At 44.4% G+C, this 20,695-nt stretch overlaps 2 protein-coding genes across 8 annotated transcripts in view; one reads left to right on the top strand and one right to left on the bottom strand.

Annotated features, from left to right (window-relative positions):
• The window catches only part of ATP6V0A4 (ATPase H+ transporting V0 subunit a4), a 56,723-nt gene extending 41,511 nt beyond the window's left edge, over window positions 1-15,212 (bottom strand). For 3 of the 6 annotated variants that reach the window (XM_015588382.2, XM_015588379.2, XM_015588383.2), the window contains exons 1-2: window positions 15,078-15,204; window positions 4,731-4,835 (exon numbers count right to left, since the gene is read on the bottom strand). The gene's annotated coding sequence lies outside the window, so the exon portion shown is untranslated. Of the gene's footprint in view, window positions 1-4,730; window positions 4,836-15,077 lie in introns of all 6 variants that reach the window. The other 3 variants (XM_015588381.2, XM_015588380.2, XM_006910485.3) reach the window with 3 other exon arrangements.
• On the top strand, window positions 15,122-20,689 carry TMEM213 (transmembrane protein 213). Of its 2 annotated transcripts, none has more exons than XM_015588385.2 (3): window positions 15,122-15,267; window positions 18,244-18,312; window positions 19,176-20,689. In XM_015588385.2, the coding sequence occupies exons 1-3, from the start codon at window positions 15,156-15,158 to the stop codon at window positions 19,343-19,345; spliced, it is 351 nt and encodes a 116-aa protein (XP_015443871.1). In that variant the 5' UTR covers window positions 15,122-15,155; the 3' UTR covers window positions 19,346-20,689. The 2 variants fall into 2 exon arrangements, with proteins under 2 accessions (XP_015443871.1, XP_006910546.2); XM_006910484.3 differs by having other exon boundaries at window positions 18,241-18,312.
• Window positions 20,690-20,695: the final 6 nt, after the last annotated feature.

The raw sequence follows: 20,695 nt of genomic DNA, 5'->3' as shown, positions 1-20,695 counted from the left end.
ACCCTTCCCCATTGGTAACAACCCCCGCCCCCCACATTGGGGTGCAGAAGTCAAAGGGGAGCAGTCGCCAGGCACTTCACCTTCTCACAGCAAGGGTCAGTGAGTAGGATCAGCAGAGGTCTAGTGAAAAGAAGAACGAAATGTAAGAAACCACTCTACTCAATTTCGAGACTTACAGTAATCGAGAACGTGGCTTTTGTGGAAAGACAGACACGTGGGCGAATGGAAGAAAATACAGAAGCCAGAAACAGCTCCACACAAGTCCTGTCAGCTGAGTTTTGACAAAGATGAGAAAGCCATTCAGGGGAGGAACCACAGTCTTCGCAACAAATGATGCTGGAGCAACTGGACATTCATAGGTCAAAAACTGAGCCAAAACCTAAACCTCACACATTATATAAAAAATTAACCCAAAACAGATCAGAGAGACACTGAAAATGTAAAACTATAAATCTTGTAGAAGAAACATAGAACATTTTTAGAATTGATGTCTTAGGGAAGAGTTCTTGGACCAGACACCTAAAGCACAATCCATTAAAAAAAAAATGATTAAAAAATTTCGCTGTGCAAAAAGACTCTGTTAAAAGAACAAAAAGGCAAGCTAAAGGTTGGAAGAAAATATCTGCAAGCCACAAATTTGAGAAAGGACTGACATCTAGAATTTATAGAGTTCTCAAACTTCTACAGTTAAAAAAAAAGAAAAAAAGAAAAAGAAAAAAATTCAAACAATCCAATTAAAAAATGGGCCAAAGACAGGAAGAGACATTTCACCGAAGAGGACACACAGATGGCAAACAAGGACATGAAAAGATGTTCAACATCACTAGCCAGCAGGGAAATACAAATTAAAACCATGATGAAATATTGGTATATATCTATTCAAACAACTAAAATAATAAACAGTGACAACTCCAAATGCTGGCAAAAATGTGAAGAAATTGAGTCTCTCATGCGTTGCTGGTGGGAATGTAAAAAGAGAGCCATAGTCACTCTGAAAAATAGTTTGGCAGTTTAAAAAAACACCTAAATATTCATTTCCCTTATGACCCAGCAATCACACTAATGGCCATTTATCTCAGAGAAATGGAAATTTATGTTTACCAAAAAAAAAAAAAAATCTGTACATTGATCATAGCAGCTTTATTTGTAATAGCCCCAAGCTGGAAACAATCAAAATTTCCTACTTATGGTGCTTCTAGAGGCAATAAACCATTGACAAACACAGCAACTTGGATGGATCTCAAGGTCATTATGCTGAGTGAAAAAAAAAAAATGCAATCTGAAAAAGTCACATACTGTATGCTTCCATTTATACAACATCCTGTAAATGACAAAAATTAGAGAGACAGAGAACAGATTAGTGGTTGTCACGGTTTTAGGAATGGTGACGCGTGTGCGTTACAGATTCGGAACTGAGGCAGAGAGGCACAACCTGCTCGGGTCGCTCAGCTAAAGTGGAAAGTGAAGATTTGAATCCAGGCACTGTGGCTCCTGGGCTGAGACACAGAGTCTCAGCGATCAAATTATTCAATAACCACAGGGCCAAATGTGAAATAATTGGAATGGGACAGCCGCTGAAGGAGGGAGGACAGCTCTCGGAGCTGCAAAAGCCTAAGCCAGGTCTCGGGGAAGGCCTTTTTGGGCAGAGAATGAGGGAGGGCTGTAGGACTGGGCTGGCGGAGTGGGGCGGGATGAGGAAAATGAGGACCTTGTCGACTGGATTTTTAAAGATTTTTGTCTTCATCTTAAGAACAACAAGAAGCCCTTGGCAGGTGTGAAGTCTAGGGGGTAGGGATGAATGATACAGCTTTGAGAATGTATTTCTAATTACAGAGGAGACTGGGAAAGGCGGGAGGGGCGGCGAGTCGGGGGAGAGCACAAGAACAGCAGCAGGTGGACCAGTGATGAGACTGGGGCCGTGGTCCAGGAAAAAGCTTTATTTTTAATATCCTGAGTGACAAAATGGAAAGTACACATAAAGCGCTTTGTGCCCTGATGAAGTAAGAAAAGTGATTGTTTGAGCTGCAAGCTGAATTAGCTGCTATTTTCACAGACACCATTTTTACTTGAAAGAACAGCTAACGCTATGGTTATTCAGACTTTGCCACTTACTTGGCAGGGATTTTCTCGAAAATGATCCAAATGATTCTGTCACTTGGAAGAAAAACAACTGACAGTGCTTGTTGCCAATGATAAAAGTCTAGCTTTCAAGTAAGAAATTTTTCCAAAACTTTTTTCTGCCACCATGAACCAACACCAAAAGTTTTTCTGATGATGAGGCTATTTCTATAAGGATATTTATAAATGTGATTTTTAAAAATGTATAAGGAAATGTGACAACATTTGGAAGATCTGCATAACTCAATGAACCAATATTTTCCAAATGACCAATGCGTGATGTTATAAAATCATGAATGGGAAAATAATCCATCAAAAATGCATGATTAACCAAATGATTTAAATGGAAAGGTCACTGATTTGATTCCAGATTCAACATTGCAACTATGCTTTTAAAATTACTACTTGTTAAGTTCTGGTGTAGTACCAAAGAAAAATATCCACAACTATCTGAAAAGGCTAGTAAAACATTTTTCCTTTTTTTTAAAAGTACATATCTATGTAAGGCCAGATTTTCTTATACTTCAACAAAAATAACATATAGCAACAGATAGAATGCAAAAATAGATATGTAAATTAGGAATGCTGTTAAGTCAAACATTAAAGAGATTTTCAAAATTAAAACAATAGCACTCTTCCTCATTTTGGAAAATCAAGTCATTTTCATAAAGACATGTATTTATATGAATATATAACAGGCTTGGTGTTATTTAAATGAGCTAATATGTAAGTACTTTTTAAATTTTTCAGTTTTAATTTCTAGCGTAGTAAATACTGGTAGATGAACTCCATATAACCCAAAGCTTTTTGGGGTTCTCAACAATTTTTAAGACTATAAAGCAGCCTCTAGGTGAAAACATTGGAGCAGCACCAGCTGGGGAGGGCACAGAGGGCGAACTAGCTTGCCAGGGTTGCCTTAACGACCACCCAGTAGGTAGTTTAAATAGCAGAATTTATCATCTAGCAATTCTGGAGGCTAGATGTCTAAGAATAAGGTATCAGCAGGGCTGCTCCCTGCTAAGGGCTCTGAGAATCTGTCTCATGCCTCTCCTCTAGCTTCTGGGGGTTTACTGGCAATTTTTAGGATTTTTTGGCTTGTAGAAGCATCAATCTAGCTCTACTCTCATGTTCACGTGTGTGTGTCTGTGTCCAAATCTCCCCTTTTTATATTGGATGAGAGATCCAGACCACCCCAGCATGAGCGTGACCTCATCTTAACTAATTACCTATGAAAATCCCTTCCCAGGTACTGGGGTTAGGACTTCGGCATGTGAATTTGCGGGGAGGGGGGGCCACAGTTCAGCCCATCGCAAGGGAAAGCAGTGAAGTCAGCCCTGAGCATGGGAGAACTCACAGGTTTCAAAGCAGGACAGAGGAGGTAGACAAGAAACAGGGAGGGAGGGAGGTGGATAATAGGAAGAATGAGAATTCAAGAAAAGAAAGTGTCTCGAGAATTGTGGAGAGGTCGTGCAAGGCGAGAACTGAGAAGCATCTGGAGGTCACTGGTGACTTCGGTGGACTTCCTTCATTGGAATGAAAGGGGCAGAATTCAAAGCAAAGACTGCAGAACTGGGAAGTCAGGGGCTGCTGAAGACAGGAGAGGAAGGAGCACAGCAGCAGCTGATGAGAAAATAAAACACCACGGATTTCCCCGCCCCAAAGTAAAAGACAGTTGATAATCCAAGAAAATTCTATGACCTCTAGCTGCACAGCCCATCTAGAAAAGGGCAACCTCTACTTTCCTTTTCCCATGATATACATTTGAGACAATCACCTTGAACCATACAAAGATACCTTCTAAATTTCTCTGGAAGTCTCCTGAAGGAGCTTAGTGTTTTATTTGCAACATTTTATAGCACTGACTTAGCCAAAGCCAGATAGTACACTCACATTTCTTTCTTTTTTTTCACTCACATTTCTTTATTCGGTTCACTTTTTTTAAGCAAGTAATTCGCCATATAATCATTAAGTATATATTTTTTATATATTCTCAAAATCCGCCACTCAATACTTCGAAGGAAAAGAACACTTAAATTTGGCATTAGATCTTGAGACAAACTACCTGCTAGAGCAGAATCAATCCCCTATATTATCCAAAAAAAAAAAAAAAAAAACCCCGCTGTTTTTGATATTAGGTGTTTAATACCGCTGTCCCCATTTTTTCAACAAGTCTGGGGCACAATGCCACCTGCAGCCACTATACAGGTCCATGCAGGTCTCCGGGGAGGCACTTTTGTGCCCTGAGGACTATCTATAAAATGGCTCTTGAGGATTGAACATGTAAGCACTCCACTTACACCCCTTCAAAGTGGACATTCCATTAAACAAAGGGCCTCCTTTGTTCTCATATCCCTGTACCTGGGATTAGGACAGTACTATGCACACCATGTTCAGCTGTACAAGATCAATTTACAAGAGCTCATCACAATTTAAAAAGTGAACGGGGGGTAAGTGGAGAGCAAGCTAAACGACTTGCAAGAAACTTAATCTAAAAATAATAATCTAGCGGCAAAAGTAACAACCCGATATTCTAAAAATAGTGCCTAACCTTTCTGAACTGAATTCCAGCCAGATCACCTTCATTCAAATAATTAATTTTACCATCCACTTACCTAGCAACTCTCCACCACTGGCCAGGCACTGAGCCCACCGTCCACCATCCTTCACGATGTGTACCAATGGAGAAAGTGCCAGAGAAAGAAAACGATTTGAGGTTGCTAAAAAGAGCATAAAAAGGGAATGACATTCAACTCTTCTCTCTCTCTCACACACACACACACACACTCAGATGGAATTCATCAACAGTGAAATCCAAGAGTTCATGTTAGCAGCACACGGAGGTCACTATTATATGTGCTGGAACCAGGATCATCCCCGTCCACATATGGCCCCCTTCCTCCTAGCCACGGACCGTCTCCAGTGACGAGTCTCAGCACCCACTGGTGCCATCCAACGTCAGTCTGGCCTTCGCTGTTGCTCTATAGCCTTCTGTCCTCTATCTAGATCATGACCTGAGAGAAAGTGCCCTCCCAGTGGCTCTTCCTGACAACTACATTCTCCTCTACCCTCCATCTCAGACCCCCAGCACACGGCCACCTCATCCCTTAGGAGACTCTCCATCTGGAGCCCCCCAGCTTCCCCTCTCTCCACCTCCATGTATCCTGGTCCCGTCTGTTTCTCTTCTCTCCAGAGCAGAACTTCTTTACACCCCTTTCATTCCTGTCTTCGCTTGCCAAGACACAGACTGACTGAAAAAAGTGAGATTGAGGGGGGAAAAAAATTTCATCATGAAGAGAACAGAATGTCTCAACGTTTTCACTTGGGAGAACCTCCCAGTTATTTGTCTCTTCTGTAACAAGACGTATGAGGGAGCTTCTTTTCAGCATGATCGCTATCTCTACTTCCTTTAAAATAAAACAAAACACTGTACTAGCTTGTTTCTCCTCTTCATTTAAAGTACCGTAATGAGAATCACACCACAGGAAGAAAACTCCGAGATCATTTGTTACTTTAGAGATGAAGAAACAATCCCAGGGAAGTGAAGGGATTTGCCTGAGGTCATATAATTAGTGACAGAGATGCAAAGGTGCACAGGGCTCCAGGCTCTCAAGGCCCTTTCGGTTTCCTTGTCTCAGCTTTCTGGCTAGTTTCTTACAGGACTTGACACCCCTTTCTGTAGGCATCACCCACAGAGAGACCCCTTCAGGGGATATTTTTCCCCTCCAGGGAGTTCCTAAGGGCGCCAGACAGAGGTCTTTCCACAAAGGACTGAAGGCGACATATCGCTGGATCTGCCCCCTTGTGTCCCCTTCAGAGAGCCACCCCCCCCATCTCTCTTGGGTAGCATCGTCATCATTGTTATGTGACTGTGCCCAAGGTCACACAGGAAGTGACAGCAAGAAAACTAGAAGCCAGGATTCTTGACTCAGAGTGGTTGTGTTGGTCCCCAAGGGGCTATAGGCAAGAAAGATGAGGGATAGAGAGTAAAGAAAAGTCACAGACAAGGCCAGAAGGACACAGCAGGAGAGAAGGTGGATGTCGGGAAGTGGTCTCTGACCGGGCTATCCGGTCCATGTTAGTTTCATATAGACAAAACTAGAAAAAAAATTGTTTCAGTGTTTATCGAATACATGCAGCTCACTTCCCAAAAAAACCTTAGCTTAAAATTACTCTTTTGAGAACACACATCTCTGTTTATTAAACAAAAAATAAATCTGACCACAAGCCCTGTTATGCCAACAGAAATAGTCCTGCCCAAATGGTTAAGACTGGAAATTGAAGGGAGCCAGAAACTGTCAACCACAGACTCATGGAGCTGAACACATCCTCCCCTCCAATTATTTATTAACTTCACCTTAAAATGCCCTTACCTGTTTGATGCTAGTAACTCACTAATTTTTCTAACAGAGCTATCTCACAGTGGAACTGGCTGCCTTAAACATTAGTTAAGACACTTGTCACTTGAGGCAATTTAACAGAAGTCTAAGTAACAACCTTGAGAGGCAGGAGAGGTCAGAGGCAGCTACACCCAACTCTCTAGCATACCACTCACTCTCTGAGCAAGAGGGCACTCTTACTGTGTTAGGGACTGGGCCACATGGCCTCTGGGTCACTTTCCAACATTGACATTCTATGTTTTTTCTGTGTCTTATTTCTAGTCTTCTTTAAGTCCTGAACGTTCTTGTGTGTGTCTGTATATTTTGTTTTACTCCCTGGGCACCCCAAGAGCAGGGGATGTCAATAAGCAGTTCTCTGCACTATATACAACTTCAACTTAATTGGGATTTTTACATTTTTAATGGAAAAGAAGTTTCCCTGACATTGAAATTTTTTTTCCCCAGGCAATCAGATACTGTAAAATACGACTGTCTGTTCCATTGTGACTGTACTGCTTTCCTGTGAAATATTTTAAATATATTAACTTGATTTTATTTCCTGATTATAAGAGTAACACGCATTCGCCGTAGAGAATGTGAAAGACATAAAAAGGTGTGAAGAAAACTAAAACCATCCCGAATTGTATATTCCAGAGAAGACCACTGCTAACATCTGGCTAGAATGCTTTCCAAACTTTTTTCATTGTATACATAATCATGCTACCAAACTGTCATCATACAGAGTATAAAGTTTTATATTCTGTTTTTTCTGTTTGCATTACATAGCAAGTGTTTTTCTAAATAATTAAATGTTATTCTAAAACCACTTTAATAGCTATCTTTTATTTCATTATAAACTGCTTCTAAGCTTTCATTTTTACAAATATTATAATGTTGAGATAGAGAATCTAGACACACATTTTTGTGCTCATCTCTGATTATTTCCCTGGAGAAAAAAAATTCTCAAGAGCTACACCACAGAAAGGAAAGTGACCAAAATAAACCGACCTTTACAAAGTCTACAGTTTTGCTATAAATCATCTCAGTTACTGAGACTGGACGTGATGGCAGATTGTTTTTGCTCCCAAGCACCTGATCAAAATAAGCAATAAAAAAATCATGCTGAGAGGAAGATAACTTCATCTAGGCCCCAAGTTAATTCTACAAACAATTGTGTATAATTGTAACTTTACAAAGTTATCAGACACAGATTTAAAATAATTATCTTCATTCTGTTCATGAAGATGAAAAACAAGACTGAATAACAAAAAGCTGTAAAAAAATAAAATAGAAATTCTGGAACTAAAAATAAACAACAGAAATTGAGAACCCAATAGAGAGTTATCGTTTAAAGAAATTTCTAAGACCAAGATGGAGCCACTCCTGCTGGGGGTGCCATGTCAGCAAACCGAAATTTAGATAACTTTTGTATCTCTAGCAGTGCTCCTCTGGACCAGAAATGCAGGATATTCAGTCATACAGTCCCCAAACGCCAAGCCAGCTCTGGGCCTTCTCATCCCAAACAAGGCTGACTAGGTGGCCCTGATTAGTCACATATTTTCTATTTGTCTCTTTCTTGTTCTTTATCTTATAAAAGAGTCTTGCTGTTCTTTTTTGCAGTTCTTTGAAAGGAGACTGCTCACTTCATGTGTTAAAGTTTGTTCATGTCACCTAAATTGTCTTCCTTAATCATTTGTTGAGGGTGAGGGGTGTGGAATTAGGCATAGACGGTAAGAGATTTAATAAAAGATAGGGCAGAAGAAAATACCCAGAATAAAGCACATGAAAACAAAAGGATGGAGAATAAAGAAGAGGGTAGAGAATGAGAAGATGCGGTGAAAAAGTCTAACGTATGTATAACTGGAGTACTAGCAGGAGAGAAAAGAAGTAGTAGTTGAGAGCTGGGAACTTGTCAAAACTGACAAAAGACATCAACTCTATATCCGATTGCCGACAAACCCCAAGCAAGACACATAAAAAGAAATCCATACCTGAGCACATCAGAACAAAACTGCTGAAAACTAAAGACAAAGCAAAACTCTTAGCAACAGCCAAAGATAAGAAGAGAGAAATTACCTACAAGGGAGCACCAATTAGATGGACAGTTCTCAACAGAAACCATGGAAGTCAAAAGAACTAGACTGATATCCTTAGCACTGAAAGAAACTATCAACCTAGAATTCTCAACCCAATGAAAGTATCTTTCAAGAATGAAGAGTAAAAACATATCCAGGCAAAAACAGAGCAGTCATCGCTCATTGAGTGAATAACAAAAGGAGAAGGAAATGATCGCGGGCGAAAAAACAGACATGACAAAAAACATCAAGAATAATAAATGGGTACAAATATGGAAATTTTAAATATTCGCTGTATAAAATAATAACAATGACTTATTGAGTTAAAAAGTATGCCTATAGTTAAGGAGATAAACGACTATCATGATATAAAAATCAGGAGTAGAAAATCAGAGTTAAAGTTCCAAAGTCTTCCCATTATCTGTTAGGATGGTAAGAGTATCAATTAATGTTAGACTTAGATAAGACGAGAATTCATGCCGTCACCTTTAAAAAATGGAATAATAAAAATCTTAATCCAAAAAAAGTGAGGGGGGAAAAAAAGACATAAGACAGATGGGAAAACCAGAGAGCACTTGGTAAGACGCAGATCCCACCCCTCACCCTGTCAGTAAATACATCCGTGTAAACAGTCAGTGGTCGCAGTAAAGACAAAGATGGTCAGACCGGATTGTTTTTTTTTAAAATTCTACACTATATTTTTATAAGGTACACATCTAAAACGTAGTCGAGATTTAGAAAAGTTGAAAGAAATGACGCAAAAAGATAGAGTATGCAAAACCAAACAAAAGGAAGGTAGTATAGCTATGGTAATATCATGCGAAGCAAACTTAGTGGCAAAAGCATTAACGGAGACAGGGAAGGTGAAAAGGCCTCCTGGACCTGATTCCACGTGCGCGCGTACGTGCGTGGGGGAAAGGCTTCCTCCCACCAACAAGCAATTCTCGGGTGCCAGCAGGGTGTCCAAGAATTCAGTTCAATTGTGCTGTGATCAACCCAGACACAGAATCGGATTCCACACAGGTAAAGGCCTCAGACTCACAAGACTGCCCTCCACTTCAAATGCCAGGCCCAGGTCCAGGTCCAGGCCGTTCCCTGTGCTTCTCACCAAACGACTACAAACTGGAGGTTCCAACAACCAGGATGCCAATCACAAATCCAGGTAGTTTCCTGTGCTTCTGACCAACTGGCTATAAATCAGATGTTCCCACGTCCCCCTCCTTGGGTTCGATTAATTTGCTAGAACTCACAAACTCAAGAAACCGGTTTATTCCCTAGATTACCAATTTATTATAAAAAGATAGAACTCAGCAACAGCCAGATAGAAAGAGATTCACAGGGCAAGCAATGGGGAGGGGGCACGGAGGTCCATGCCCCCTCAGAGTGACACTCTCCCAGCACCACCCCCCCGCCCCGAGTTCATCAACTAGATGCTCTCTGAACCCTTCATTCTAAGTTTTTATGGAGGTTTAGTTCCATCGGCATGATTGATTAAATCATCAGCCATGGGTGACTGATTCAACTTCCAGTCCCTCTCCCCTCCCCAAGGTCAGGGGGTGGGACCGAAAATGCCAACCCTCTAAACACAGTGACTGGTTCCCTTGGCAACCAGCTCCCATCTTTAGGGGCAGTCTAATAGTCCCCTCATTAACATAACAAAAGAACACTTGTCGGCTCTTATCACTCAGGAAATTCTAAGGGTTTTAGGAGCTCTGTGCCAGAAACAGTTACAAAGGTCAAATATATAGTTCTTATTCTAAATCGATATCACAAAGGGATGTTATAAAATGATTTTTAAAAAAAGGTTCAATTCACCAGGAAGATGTCATAATTCTGTATTTGAATGAGGCCTAAGGACAGCCTCAAATATCGAATGCAAAAATAGGTAAAACTACAAGGAAAAGAGAAAATATCCACAATCATCTGTCTCAGTATTCAACAGAATAAGTAGACCAAATTTTTAAAAAAAACATGAAAAGTACAGAAGATCTGAACCACACAATTAGCACTCTTTATCTAATGTACTTAAAGTAGAATACTGAAGAACCCCATAACTATATGACCACCAAACATTTACAAAAATGTGGCCATATGATGGTTCTTAATGAATATCAAAACATAGAAATCATCACAATGTGTTCTCAGATCGCAGTACAATTCAGCTAGAAATCAGTAACAAAATGGTAACTAAAAATCCTCCATATGTTTGGAAATTAAGAAATACACTTTTGAGAAGACAGGAGGGAATGAGATCCAGGGTCCAAGTGGGAGGTCGCCTTTGCCAAGAGGAAGTCCCATTCTTTTTGTCAGTCCCACCTCTGTGGGGCCAGTGGTCCCAGTGCCCCCTAGGGCAACTGTGGATTAAGTGCAAGCTGGATGAATTACCCTGGGAACTGTTCAGACATGGCTCCAAAGGGTGGGCTCCAGGCAGCGTTCACTTTGTTACTTTCATCAACTCTATGGCACCATCTCAAGGGGGACCCTGTGTAGTTCTCCATTTTTTCTTACAAGAGTACCCCTCGTTCTCTCCAAATTAGAGACATAACGGAGTAGCAGTGAGTGAGGTTAAGCTCCTCCACAAACTAACTGTCGTTCAGGTGAAGGTCTAAACGTTTCGTCCCGTGAGCAGCTCAAGACTGACGTTATTCTGGGAAAACAGATCCTGATGAAGCCGCATGCAGAAGAGCCACGGACCCCAAGTCTGCTTGGAAGTTAGGGGATGTCAGGCACAGTCGGGGTTGGGGCTATGATTCTCCTTAGAGTGGACTAACTGGAAAGGCGAGCCCCAAGTTCAAGGCCAGCGGTCTCTCCCCAGAGATGGAGAAGCAGTAGAGGGGTCCAGCAGAATTACAAGGGAAGTTTCCTCAACATAAAATACCCCTCCCGTAGGCAGAGGCCGTTCCAAGCCATAGAATGCTGCTTTTTATTCCTTTAGCACAAGAAACACTCTGCCCGCCCCTCTTCTTTTTCAAATGAAATCTTAGCATGCAAAACATAGACAAATAGAGGCAGTGAAGGGCCTGGAACCCCATGCTTGTGGTCAACCGCAACCACTACCATGCAGCCTGACCACAGACATTTTAGTCTGGACATTTTAAAAAGTATGTGTAACCAAACACCAAACTCAACCATTAAAAAAAAAAAATCTTAAGAAAGTTCCCACAGAAAGTCTAGCTTTGAGTAAGGCCACTTCCTGGTACAGTTTCCAGAGCAATCCTGATGTAAAATGTGTTTGAGAGTTCCTGGGTAAGGTAACCAACCAGCTGCATGGAGTTATTAATTATAAATGTTTTTTAAATTAAAAAAAAACAAACAAACAGCTAATAATGGTGACACTTGTAAACCAATCACCAGGAAGCCCTTCCTTTGGGAATTCTGTGAGTTATCAGAGACCAGTCAAGTCGATCCTATTTTAGGATAACAAAACCCTTTGATGTGTTAAGAGAATGTTTATCTTTTAATGGCTTGCAAATACCAAATCCAAAACAGTCCCAAGTCAAATAACACCAGGGTAAAAAGGAGAGAGGGGCCAGATTTTTATCCTTGCCTTCTATATCCACTGCATCTAGATAGAATTCCTTTCACTAGTATGATTTGCTCTGATGCTGTCAGCTCAGATAGGTGGATGCTACTTAAACCACCGTCACGACAACCCCAGGCAGGACCCTTTCAAATCTGTGAGTGTCCCAGGCAATCATCACTTTGGAGGGCCACACTGTGCTCACATCAAACATGTTAAAACGCACCCAAGAGCCTACATCAAATGGCTTCTGTTTAAAGGAATTGTATAACTTTGCTTTCAAAAAAATTTTTTTTGATGGCACAGTTTTTGTTGTTCGCATTTTGAATCTGGGAACTTTTTTTTTTTTTTTTTTAAGTCTCAAACATTTTTGAGACCCTTGAAAATCTCAGAGCCCCCTGGCACTGCTGTTATTCCTAGACCTACTGGAGAAGTCAGCCCTAGTCTATGAAGCTGACTGGGGGTTTACTGTGAGGAAGATGTCAAGAACTGTTTGTCCTATTAAGTAATGTCATCTCTGTGGGGACCCAACAGGGAAATTCCTGACTGCTTTTGCTATGGAGAGCAGTTCTGCCTCTTCTGTTGTTTTCATCTTGTGAGCCCATGGATCAGACACGATCATGTTACCTTCTTCACGCTCGCTACCAGGAAGCTTAGAAAATGCGCTCATGGATCCATCTTGTATTTCCTACCCTTTCTCTTCTCCTCGTCTCTTCTCATTTATTTTAAATTTATTCTATCTAGTTTAATTAATTGCATGTATGCTTCCTTAAACCCTTTTTTGGGCCAAGACAGGATGTCGATAAATCAATACATCGTGTTATTTTCCTCTAAAATGTCTTTCTCCCACATTTTCTATTTACGACGACCCTTCTATTAAAGTGTTAGTTCATGTTTGCTGGGGGGACTTTCCATCGGCCAGCAGTATGCGAAGCATCATACATGGACAACCCCCTCTGAGATATGTGCTACTGTCCTATGACTTTTCAGATAAAGAACCAGGGGCTTGGATGTATAAAGGAACTTGCTGGGGCCAATCAGAGGCAGGGCTGGAATTTCACCCACTCGCCCCAGCCGGACACCTTGCTGTTATCCTGCAGGCCTCTTCCTGGATTCCTTTCTGTTGATCTGGCCTCGTAAGCACCTCTAGATTCTGTTCCCCTCTTCGCTATTCTCAGTCCAATCTTTTATTTCAGGGCCCTTCCAATCTCTGGCTGGGATTTTTTTTACGATCGCTTCTTAGATGATCTGAGTCCAGGCTCATCCTCCAAAGATGGAGCCTCCACACCTCAGGAATACAAAAGTGTCCATGAGTTCCAGAGTCCGGTTTCCTCTGTCCACCATGCAAGACCATTACAGTCTGTTCTTGGCCTAACGAGCCACGCCATGCTCCGCAGACAGTAATTACTTCCCAGGCCTGGTAAAGAACACATCTTTCAACTCCAGGTCGGATGCCACCTCCACTGGGAAATGTTCTCTGAAGCTCCCTAGTCCCTAACCCCCGTCTGTGAATTGCTCACTCTTTTTATTTTTTAGGCGAGGCAACCCTTGGTTGACCTCACAGATTGCAAGGACCTTGTCAGTTTACAATCCCTTATTTTTCATTTTTTACGCCTACAGCACCTGGTCTTCCTAGGTGGTCTCCCATCCAAGTACTAACCAGGCCCGACCCTGCTTAGCTTCTGAGATCAGACAGGATTGGGCGAATTTCCCATTCTTTGCAGAGACCACCCCACCACACTTATTTTGTCGTGTTGTCATTATCTGTCCATCCCCCTCACGGGACCTTGAGATCCTCGAAGACAGGACGGTGCTGCCTCAGCCACCTCAGAATCCGTCGAACCGAGGGTCCAGCACACAACAGCTGCTCAGTAATTGCTGACGGCTCAACCGAGCGAGCGGTAGACCAAAACTGGAGTTTTGCACACTGCCTGCAGATCACCCTCCCTCGCTTCTGCCCCCAACCCCTACGCCCATGAAGATAGGGCCACCACTAATTTGTACCTTTGGGCAAATTAGAGAAAAGTGCCTCTTCTAGCAAATCCGTTCCTCTGTGAATCCCTCCCTTGTGCCTCTCAGGCAGATTTGACCCCTTCCTGTTCTACAGCCCCAAACTCTGGAAGATACCCATATCTGGGTCTTACCATATTGCCTCTCAATGCTTTCTTCACTGCTCGGTCTCCCTGCAGGACTGTGAGTAGGCAAAGCAGGGATCATGTCTTGGTCATCTCTGAGTCTCAAATGTCTCGGATGAGGCCTTCCATATTCACGGTAGATATTCGATAAATGTTTTAGGCTGAAGGCAGTGCTCTGATCAAGTTACTACCCCGTTCAAAATCTTCACAAAGTCTCCAAGTTGCCTCCTGACTGTTTCAAACTCCCTGGTGTGGCGCATCGGAAGGCTTCGCTGGTCCCCTCCCCACCTCGCTCTCCTCGGGTCCCCGACCCTCATCTGTGCTGGGGGCGCAGTGGACTTCTGAGCACCTCTACCTCTGGGCCCTCACTCACCTGTCCCTTCTGCCAACAATACGTCGTCTCCTCTTTGCCTGTCCAAATTCTATCCATCCCTCAAGACCCAACCCAAATGCCACCTTCACGGAGCATCCCATCCACAGATGCGGCTGCTTGCCGCTGAGAATCAATGTATTTCTTCCCGAGTCACGGCTCTGTGTCGGAGTGTGTGTTTGAAACGAAAGTGCTTTTCTCCCAGACTTCAGCATAGTGCACATAGTAAGTGTGCACTCACTATCAGGCTACAAGGAATAGGCAATCTAGCCTCTCTCCAGCCCTTTTTTTTTTTTTTTTTCTTTTTCTCAGTATGGGCAAAAAAAAAACGTGAGCTCAAGGAAACACCGCATAATTGCCCCTCCCTTCTCCCCGCAGCCACATAGTTTGGCTTCCCTTCTAGAGAGGTTAAAAGCAAGTGTGACAGAACTTTCCTTTGCTCCACCCCCTCTATTTGCCCCAAAACACAGAGTAGAAATTCACCTCTGACAGCATTGTTTTCAAGCTCCTGCAGGACAGGACACACACAGGACACCTGGCACTCAGCACACGTCGGGCGCGATGGTGCAGGCAGACGCCTTTCTCCCCAGGATGAAGCGCCTCGCCGCTGTGCCTCGCGCTGCCCTGGTCCTCAGCCTGGTCCTCTGCTCCTTCCACTCGGCTCCCTTGGCAGGTAGAACTGTGAGCTTTATTCTCAGCCACACGGGGAAAGGGAAGGGGAAGGGAGGGACAGAGGGAGGGGAAAAAAGGAGGATTCCTTGGCTAGGGTTGGTCCTGCATAAAGGAAAGAGGAAACAGTTCTTTTTCATCTGAAGGATTTGGCAGGGGGTGGTGGGGTGGGGTGGGGTGGGGGTAGTCTAAGATTACTCCTGTCCTCAGCTAGGACACGGGCGGTCACCTCTGCTGACCTTTGCCACAAAGGAAGGGAAAAAAGCAGTGTACAGTCTCTCTCCCATCGAGGGACCAAATCAGCCTAAATGGACACCTCCTGGGTACTCTTTCTCTGTGGCCCCTTCTCAGTGCCCCCGACCTGCTGTGCTTCACCTTGGCACCTCCTCCCCTCACCTGAGGTGCTCTGTCCCTCCCTTGACCCTGTGCTTCCCTGGCAGACTTCACGAAACCTTAAGGCATGAAAGCTGCCATAAGCTGCCTACCATTCTCCCACGTTCCCCGGGCACGGGAGAGGTTGGGCTATTGCCATGTGGAGGCTGGAGGGGCCGAGGCCATCCGCATCAAGCTCCCCCAGGCTGGGCTCTGCACCCCATGCTCCTGGCTTTTGCCTCTGGCTTTGATCCTCCTCCTCCCCTCAGAGTCTCTACCTGGCTCCCTCACAAGAGTCTCTCTCCCTCTCTCAAAAACAATCTTCTCTGCCCCCACTTCAGCCTGTATCTGTCTTTCATCTTCATAGTCTCTCCTATGGAGGCTCAGAGTGTGGGCTCTCGAACCCAGCAAGGCTCAATTCTGGCTTGCACGACCTGCTAGCTGTGTGACCTTGAGCAAATTACTTACCCTCTCTGGGCCCCACTTACCTCATTTACGATAAAGCTTATATGTAGGGTTGTTATAAAGATGAAATGACTGGGCCGCAGGTAAGATACCTTTTAATAAACTAACTCATGGTTTTATTGTCCAGTACAACTCTTCCCCAAATAAGAGTGTTTTCTGTTTACACTCACGGCGCCTTATTTAGGATAGGGCCTCAAAAAAACATGACAAATTTAACTATACTGAATAGCTGGGTCTTCCTAGCAGCCTTTACTTTGGAGGTGACCCCAAGGGGGACCAGTCTCTGGCTGGCTCTGCTTATGAGGGAGGAGGGTGCTGTTTAAATCTTAGGAACTTATAAGTTTTGTTGGAACCATATAAAAGTGCTGATACTGAACAGTGTTTGACCCACAGAAATGGCAATTTCACATGATTTACCCTAATCCTGGCATCCAATTCTCTAGGGTTTTTTTTCACCACTCAGTTGCTCGAGACAGGGACCACTTCCGTTCTAGGGGAGAGGGGAGGTGAAAGTCAGGGCCAAGGAAGTTGTCTGGGTTACAAGGAACATTAAAACATTGAGGAATCCATTCCTTCAAAACAAAGACGGAGCTCTAAGCCATTCAGCTGTAAATAATTTACAGTAACAACCAGATTGCATCAAGGTAATGACTATACTTTAGGACGGACATTGGCCGGCTTGGGGGTGGGCGGCATAAAATTAGTCCGAGTAGCAATTTCATGCCGTTAGCTATTCAAGAAGTTTCTTCTTAACTGGTCCTGCTATGTGACAACAAGCTCCTTTGAAGGAAATGCTGATCTAGAGTCAGTGGAGCCTTGAGAGTTTCCAATCCATTTTTTATTTTCTGCATTCCCAAGAAGCAGAAGGAACAGCAATACTATTTCTAGAAAGATTTTCCCAGATTGGTCTCTTGGTCTTGACCTATGTAGGTTGGCACTCACAGAACATTTTTTGCTGAGAGCAGTGTTTCTCCTCTCTCCTGGGCTGCCAGCATGACAGTCACTAGCCACACATCGTGATCAAGCACCTTAAATGGGGCTAATCTGACCAAGAAACTCAACTTTTTAATTGAAACAGTCACCTGTGGCTGCTGCATGAGACAGAGTGGGCCGAGACGACCTGTCTTCGCACTGTCTTGTGAGAAGGAGCATGGGCACTCTTTCTGCTTCCCTGGAGCCCCTCGTGTTCATCTCCGCAACCCCTCCTCACCCCCCAAACCTGGGCAGAGCTTCGAGAATTCCCGCCGAAGTCCTTTGATCGTCGTGCTCCATGCTTATCAATCAAGGGGCAATTCTCGGCGCTGCATATGCTGGCAGCCTCCACACTTGCCTGTATGGTGTTTAATTCTTTTTGATAACCATCTCCCGTTTTTGGACAATGATACAATTATCATTGTCAGAAATCCAGACTCAAGGTCAGATTTCAATGTTTATTTGTTCAAGGTTTGGAAAGGAACTGGACATAGCTATGAAAAGATACTCCCGATTTTTAAATGAGTGTGTTAGTAGATACTAGAAAAACCATTTTGTATGTATGTATCTGCACAGAAAGCAGCCCAAACAGAGTGTTAGCTGTAAAATTAAAGACAAGGAGAAATGGAGATAAAGCATCTCTGAATGAGAGAAGACAATGATAGGAAAAGCGGGGTGTATGAGTTTGCGAGAGCTGCCGTAACAAAATAGCACACTGAGTGGCTTCAACAAGAGATCTGTCCTCTCACAGGTCTGGAGGCCCAGGCGTTGGCAAGGTTGGCCACCCCTGAGGCCCTTCTCCGCGGCTCGCAGATGGCCACCTTCTCTCTGCCTCCTTGCGTGGTCGTTCCTGTGTGTGCGCACATCGTGGGGTCTCTCCCCGTCACAGGACGCCAGTCATCCTGGAGGAGGGCACACCCACATGACCCCCTTTCGCCTTATAATTACCTCTTTAAAGGTCTTACCTCCAAATATCATCGCTACTGGGGTTAGGATTTCGACATAGAAACCGTGCGTAACAGGGGTTGGCTCTGTCACATGAAGCCTAGACTGGAGCTTCTGTAACACTTTTGTAATGCTCACTACTGGTTTACAAAAAAGATGCCAAACTCTATGCCTGGGAATGGCTCTTCCTAGTGCCTGAGACTGTCTCCTGTCTTTCTTCCAGAAGCAAGCAGTGGCAGCAACTCAACCTTGACCGTCCACCATCCAGACCCTGAAACCCTGGAGCAGTGCCTCAGTAAGCTTCTGCCAACTGCTCTGACCAGAGCTGGCCCTGGGGCTGGGAGGGAAACTCAAGCCTCCTGGCTTTCTGTTAATCAGCATCATCCGGGTGAGCCCAGCCTGGCCTTCCTGCGCACTGCTGTGGACTGTTCAGGGCCCCCAGAACTGTGGGCAGAGTCTGTCTAAAAAGCTATCTCAGGCTTGGCCCCTGTCTAGGCTCACCATCTTTGGTATAGGTAGCTTTAATGACCCGTCCCCAGGACAGCAGCCAAAGACGCCCCGAGTTCAAAGACTTGTGGCAGTATGGCGGTAGGAAGACCACAAAAATCAGTGAGTCCCACTTCGACCCAAGGCAGCACCTTCATTTCCTGTACCCTTTGCATATTTCTGTTCATCCTCTACTTGAATACTTCCAGCCACAAGGTGGTCGGTACTTTATAGAGCGACCGCTGTTACGCACGTCTAATTAATAGGAAGTTTTGCTGTTTTCTAAGTCTGGCTCCCTTTATTCCATTCTCACTGAATGACCAAAGGCATCCACTTCCGGGCACTTGCAAAGGAGAGTCAGCAATAATATGTAGGGGTTAAGAACATGGCTTTGGAGTCCTGCAGACTCGGGTTTGAGTTCTAGTTCGGCCATCTCATGACCTTGGCCCAAGTTACAGCTTCGGTTTCTTCGTGTAAAATGGGCATAATAACTACCTATCACTTAGTGAGGAACAAATAAGGTCACGTGTGCCGAGCCTTCAGCGTACCACGTGGCCAGCTTTAGCAAAGGTTAGCTGCCGTGTCATTGTTCTCATTGTCACGAACGTTACGAAGGAGCTGGGCGGGCCCGGTGTGACGCCCCCGGCATTCTTGCTGTCTCTTCCCTACCAGATGTGGACTTCTGCCCACAAGCAGCCCGGTGTTGCCGCATTGGAGTGGATGAGTACGGCTGGATCATGGCTGCCATTGGCTGGAGTCTTTGGTTTCTCACCCTCATTCTGCTCTGTGTGGATAAACTGCTGAAGTTAACTCCAGACGAGCCCAAGGACTTGCAAGCCTGAGACAGAGAACCGTAGCCCTGAGAACGTCGATCGCCCTCCGATTATGGATAACAGCAGGAACAGAGTAGCCCTGATGTGGTTTCTATTATTTTAGTCATTTTTACCTTCAAACGTCCATTTCTTTTAAAAGAGAAGGAAGAAGAAAAAGGGGGATCCGAATAAGCCAAGGCCAAGGCTGCCTTCATGCCTAAGTTCCAGAGGCACTCGGGCGCTCTAAGCCCTGTCTACATCCTTTCTCGAGATCGTCTCCATGGGACTTGCTTCTGTTTTAACCATCGCTTTCTTCTGGGCACAAAGGGTGGCGCGTAAGAAACAGGAGACTTAGTCCTCTAGTCGACACATTTGAAGTTCAACTCATAACCCTCTTACCCCAAACAGGTATCTGCTGTCCCGCACGTCGGTCAAGGGCACCTCTGTCATTTCGAACCGCTGGATCACCTCTGATGCCCCCACTGTGCCCACGCCCGTGTCCGGCGCTTCTCCAGTCCCTGCTATTTCTTCAATAATACCTTCCGTGGCCATCCGGTGCCGTTCGCCCTGCCAGCACCCTAGTTCTGGCCTTCGCCACATCATCCCCGCTTTAGTTCAGGAACGTTTCCTTCCACTCGCTCTGCCTCCAGGATCTTCCTCCCCAGCTCACCACTCCCCATGGACAGCTGCCAGTGTTGTCACGTCCCTGCTGACAACCTTCGGTGACTCCTCATGATGGAGACCTTAGAGCCTGGCATTCGGCTATTCTCATGAGTCCAGCCATGTTCCCTGGCCTGACCCCCAGCTCAGGAGGCGAAGGAAGGGTTCAGATTGGCCCAGTCTGCTTCTCTGCTACCTTCCAACTCTGCCTCCCAACTCCATCTACAGAATGAAGGCCATTGCACTGAGTCCAGATCAAATGCTTGCTCTGCCTGGAGCCTTCCCAATCATCTTGGGGGGCTGTGAGCTGGTGCTCTTAGCTGCTCTGGCCTGAGATGCAGCCATCAAGAATGAACCTCCTTCACAATCAGTTAATACTTCTGGGGCACAGCAAGCTCTTCCTAACGTTTGCCCGATGAATGACTAAATGAATGAGTCCTTCCCCCAGGGGAACTGTGACTGTCACTTTGCATTCACAGCCTCCATTTCTCTATAGATGGTCGAAATAACCAAACTTCTGAAGAAGCCAGTTGGTTTGATTCCTGTTCTCTCTGAATCACTTAGCACAAGGATGTCGCCTGTCACTGTGAACTCAGCCAACGGGGTGGGGAATAAAGGAGGATGGGTCCATTAGAAGGAAGAGTCTTAGACTACATCAAAGTGAATGATAGTAGTTGCTGCCACTGTCACCTTAAAATTCAGGTATTCTGTCAATTGCTT

This window comes from Pteropus alecto, unplaced genomic scaffold (genome assembly GCF_000325575.1).
Source record: "Pteropus alecto unplaced genomic scaffold, ASM32557v1 scaffold22, whole genome shotgun sequence".
Taxonomy (NCBI): Eukaryota; Metazoa; Chordata; class Mammalia; order Chiroptera; family Pteropodidae; genus Pteropus; species Pteropus alecto.
The sequence above is the reverse complement of the archived record's forward strand: the minus strand, read 5'-3'. Positions and strand labels throughout refer to the sequence as shown.

What these genes read in the sequence shown, in the direction of transcription:
- TMEM213 (XM_006910484.3), top strand. Translation starts at nt 15,156, where the DNA reads ATGGTGCAGGCAGACGCCTTTCTCCCCAGGATGAAGCGCCTCGCCGCT. An exon ending in CCACTCGGCTCCCTTGGCAG is followed by an intron (nt 15,268 to 18,240) that starts GTAGAACTGTGA and finishes TCTTTCTTCCAG; the next exon opens with AAGCAAGCAGTGGCAGCAAC. An exon ending in AACCCTGGAGCAGTGCCTCA is followed by an intron (nt 18,313 to 19,175) that starts GTAAGCTTCTGC and finishes CTTCCCTACCAG; the next exon opens with ATGTGGACTTCTGCCCACAA.